The sequence below is a fragment of the Solanum lycopersicum genome, chromosome 10 (genome assembly GCF_036512215.1).
Source record: "Solanum lycopersicum chromosome 10, SLM_r2.1".
Lineage (NCBI taxonomy): Eukaryota > Viridiplantae > Streptophyta > Magnoliopsida > Solanales > Solanaceae > Solanum > Solanum lycopersicum.
This window is the reverse complement of record NC_090809.1, coordinates 44,834,141-44,838,899: the sequence shown is the minus strand read 5'-3', so window position 1 is coordinate 44,838,899 and position 4,759 is coordinate 44,834,141. Positions and strand designations below refer to the sequence as shown.

General features: G+C 35.2%; 1 protein-coding gene across 1 annotated transcript; it reads left to right on the top strand.

Moving 5' to 3' along the window:
* On the top strand, window positions 1-2,540 carry LOC101255842 (probable polyamine transporter At3g19553). Its single transcript, XM_004248868.4, has 2 exons — window positions 1-1,168; window positions 1,625-2,540. The coding sequence occupies exons 1-2, from the start codon at window positions 225-227 to the stop codon at window positions 2,151-2,153; spliced, it is 1,473 nt and encodes a 490-aa protein (XP_004248916.1). The 5' UTR covers window positions 1-224; the 3' UTR covers window positions 2,154-2,540.
* The last annotated feature ends 2,219 nt before the right edge of the window (window positions 2,541-4,759 follow it).

The window sequence follows — 4,759 nt, the reverse complement described above, 5'->3', positions numbered from 1 at the left end:
GCGTCTGCCTACAAGTCAAGTCCAGAAACAAGATATAAAACACGTGCACTAAGCATATTCTGAGTTTGACTATTTCCAATTCTCATTTCTCAATCCAAGAAAAAAATTAAAGAAAAAATTATTTTATATAGGAGCACCCAAATCCATACCATAAAATGCGGATCTCCAGATTTACAATTTTGATGTTGATGGTTTGACTTTGTATTTCTCTCCTTGATTAGGGAATGGTGAATGATATTAAGAAAAACCCAAAATTAACTTTATTACCTCTTATTGCTCTCATTTTCTATGATGTTTCAGGTGGACCTTTTGGTATTGAAGATTCAGTTAAAGCTGGTGGTGGCCCTTTATTATCTTTACTTGGTTTCTTGATTTTCCCTTTATTTTGGAGCATACCTGAAGCTCTAATCACAGCTGAATTATCCACAAGTTTCCCTCAAAATGGTGGTTATGTCATATGGATATCATCAGCTTTTGGCCCTTTTTGGGGTTTTCAACAAGGGTTTTGGAAATGGTTTAGTGGTGTTATGGATACTACTCTATATCCATTACTCTTCCTTGATTACTTGAAGCATTCTTTACCCATATTTACTCATTTAATTGCTAGAATCCCTGCTTTGTTAACAATTACAGTTTCATTAACCTATTTGAATTATAGAGGACTGCATATTGTTGGTTTTTCCTCTGTTTTACTTGCAAGCTTTTCGCTTTTACCCTTTTTAGTAATGGGGATTCTATCGATTCCTAGGATTAATACAAGAAAGTGGTTTGTTGTCAATTTTGAAAAAGTTGAATGGAGGGGATACTTTAACAACATGTTTTGGAATTTGAATTACTGGGATAAGGCTAGTACTGTAGCAGGGGAGGTTGATGATCCTAGTAGAACGTTTCCAAAGGCGTTGCTCGGGGCTGTGGTTTTAGTGGTTTTGTCTTACATAATTCCACTTCTTGCTGGTACAGGAGCGTTGGATTCTGATTCTAGTGAGTGGAGTGATGGTTATTTTGCAGAAGTTGGAACGCTTATTGGGGGTTTATGGTTAAAATGGTGGATTCAGGCTGCTGCTGCAATGTCTAATATGGGGTTGTTTGAAGCTGAAATGAGTAGTGATGCCTACCAACTTCTTGGGATGAGCGAAATAGGAATGCTTCCATCTGTATTTTCTTCAAGGTTTGACACATTTTCGATTGATTCTTTGAACATTGCAAACTAATGATTTTTTCCTTGTATGACTTAGTGATTTTTTAATTGAGGTAGATCACGATCATCAAACAATGAAATCCCGTTGTCCCAATTGACGTAGCACCCTTTTCCTTTTAGTGTGTCGCAAATAGAATGTCATCATTTTATAACTAGAAACAACTTAACTTTTAAATTCTTCCATACAAATTGAGACGGAGGGATTATTTAAAGAAGAATAATCCAGTCTTAGGAGTATCTTAGGAAAGTTGCAAACAAAGTAATAAAAATGAAAGACTTGTTATTTAAGTTTTTCACATTTCATAGATTTATATCTGGATTTAAGTATCATGAATGTTACTAAGGGGAAATAAAAAATTTACAATTTAGCGTGGTGGATTTCTTAGTCTATTATCACAAGACAAGTTATAACTTCAAATCTTGCAGATCAAAATATGGGACACCAACTATCAGCATCTTATGCTCTGCAACCGGAACAATCTTCCTGTCATGGATGACGTTTCAAGAAATCTTGGAATTTCTTAACTTCCTCTATTCAGTAGGAATGCTTCTTGAGTTTGCAGCCTTCATAAACTTAAGGATAAAGAAGCCGAATCTTCATAGACCTTATAAGGTCCCATTGCAAACAGTTGGAGCAATGCTGCTTTGCCTGCCACCTTCTCTGTTGCTTCTCTTTGTCATGTATCTGGCTTCTTTAAAAACGTTTATAGTAAGTGGCTCCGTCATTATTGTGGGACTGTTCTTGTATCCTGCTGTGATGTATGCAAAGGAGAAACAATGGTGTCATTTTAATACAAGTGAACAATTGGGACTTTCTAATGATCTTGAGGACCGATCATCACCTACTGAACTTGATCAGATTGTTGCTGATGATGCATCTCTGAGCCTACTCGGACACTCTAAGACACTACGAGATTCCAAAACTTCTTCACAGGAAATTTCATCAGTGGATTAGAAGATACTTCCCTATTTTGTGTACATTTAAACTAGACGGGGGAGCTTTGGTGAAACATTGTGATCTAAAGGTAATGGGGCCTCTCAATCGTGGAGACAGTAGAGATGCAAGGTAAGATTGCGTAAAATAGATCTAACCCTTCACTTAGGGACCTTTATGCACCAGGCTGCCCTTTTTTTTTAAACCAGAATGGATTTATATTTACATAGTTCAGGCTAGGAAAGATATGCTTTTACAGAATGAGACAGAAACTATGGGTGTAAAAGCTCAATTAGATTTATGTGAAGTCTTTGAATACCTTATATCTGATGTGAAACACTACATAACTTATCAATACAAACCCCGTCAACAACTTGTGATAATGAAACCTCCCTTTGTTTGTTGGCAGATGCTCTTTTAGTCCATGATTTTAGACTATAGTAGTGTCATTTACTCTGCAATTGACCATTCATGTTTCTGTCAAAAACTCAACAATATTTTTATATGGGAAAGGAAAATACTTTTGCTACATTGGATCACCTCTCACTAGCAAAAATGATCTTTAATTAACGGTAATAACTTTATTTAGCGGTAGTTAGCACTCTTTGTAAATGTTCTTAAAGCCTATAACGATATTGAATTCAATGACAATTAACTAGTGTCGATAAAGACTTCAGCCTGCTTTGTTAATGTGTATTTTTATCATCGCTAAAAGTTATTTTTACTGTAGTGTCTGTCCTAAACAATACTCAAGTCCTCCAAGGTTCTTCATTTTGAACTATATATGTAGCTAAATATCTTTGCAACTTCTTTAATCTCTTCTTTGTCATATCATCAACATAGATAATTAAGGTTGTCACCATACTGATTCTAGAATACGGTGTGTTTTCAATATTGCTTTGTTTATAACCTCGTCTCTTCATGGTCAAGCTAAAGAAAATTTTAACATACCCTTTAAAGAAAAACTTTAATTAGAGCTCTTTCACTTGACACCCTCCTTTACAAAAAAATCAAACATATATATTTTACTAAATTAACTTCATTAATAATGTTTTGAACTTTATATACTCTCACCGTCCACAATTGTTTAGCAGGTTTACTAAAAATAGATTTTCAAGATTAATCCTCAATTTAAACAATCAAGAAATAATTAGTCATTTTTCCCAATTCTGGCCTTAATAATTACTCCATTTTGTTTAATTAAAAAATTATGTGGACTTTTAATATTTTTGGTACAGTAGGGTTATATTAATCAAATTACACCTTATATTAAATTTTCCTTGAGGGGAGTGCATGATCTTACCCTGACAAACAATTGTTGACGGAGGAATTATTATTTTTGGTCATTTAATACTAAAAAATAAAACATGAAAAAGAAGTCTTAATTTTGCGAAAATGGAGAATTAAATTAAAACATCGATTTTTAATAATAAAATAGAGGGAGTAACAATATAATTAATATATTGTATTCAACACTATTTTGTAAATTGTTACACACTATCAAATGACCCCTAATAGTTTTAGTTAGTTATTATCTTGATGTATACATGCGACTTGCGAGTTAGTTTTTACTTGTTAAGTGTGTTTGATATGAAGGAAATTATTTTTTCAGTTTTCTCATGTTTGGTTGACTTAAATGTTTTGAAAAATATTTTCCAAATTAACTTTTTTTCCTCAAATTTAAGGAAAATAACTCTCTTTTACAAAGTAACGAAAACATTTTTCAAAATCATTTTAAACCTCACTCCTCAACTTTACATCCTAACTTAAGTCTCAGATATTGATTCCCAATACTAATCCTAGATCTGACTCCAAATTCTTGATTCAACATCCAACTCTCAACCTCGATTCGAGATCCATCTCCAGAATTTTAAAGTGAGTGGAGGTCCAATCTCAAGTTAGAATTAGAGGTTGAGTTTCGAGTCAAGGTCGAGTCTTGGGTCGAGGTCAGGTCTCGGCGCAAGGAATGGGGTCGAGTCTTAGTTGGGTGTCAAGGTCAGGTGTTGGGGTCGGAATTAGGTGTTGGGGTCGGGGTAAAGTCTCATGGTCGGGATCAGGCTTAGGTCTGGAGTTGGAGTCAGGTCTTAGGTAGGGCACCCGAGTCAAGTGTCAGGGTCAGGGACGAGTCTTAGATCTTGGGTCGAGGTCTGAGTCGGGTCTCAGACCATGTGTCAAGGTCGAGGTTGGGGTCGGATCTCGAGTTAGGGTCGGGGTCAGGGTAAGGGCTTGTGTCCAGGTCAGGTCATCGGGTCAAGGCCGAATCTTCTAGAGGGTTAGGTCTTGGGATAGTGTCCTGATTCGGGTCATGGTCAGGGTTAGGTTTTAGTGCAAATGTCAGGTTTCGTGTTGGTAATTGGGATTAGGTTGTGAATTGAGTGTTGGGGTCAAGTGTCAAATCGATTATAGGGGTTGATTTTCATATCAAAAACTATTTTCCTAAAAGTATTTTCTACTCTCTATACAAAACAAAAGATACATTCTAAAAAGTATTTTTCATTCACTAATCATACACTAGAAAAATGTTACCTAATATTATTTTGCAATCACCAACCAAACATGAGAGAAATATGTTGAAAACCAACTTATTTTCAAGAAAACAAGTCAGAAATTATTTTCTAATCTAGCCA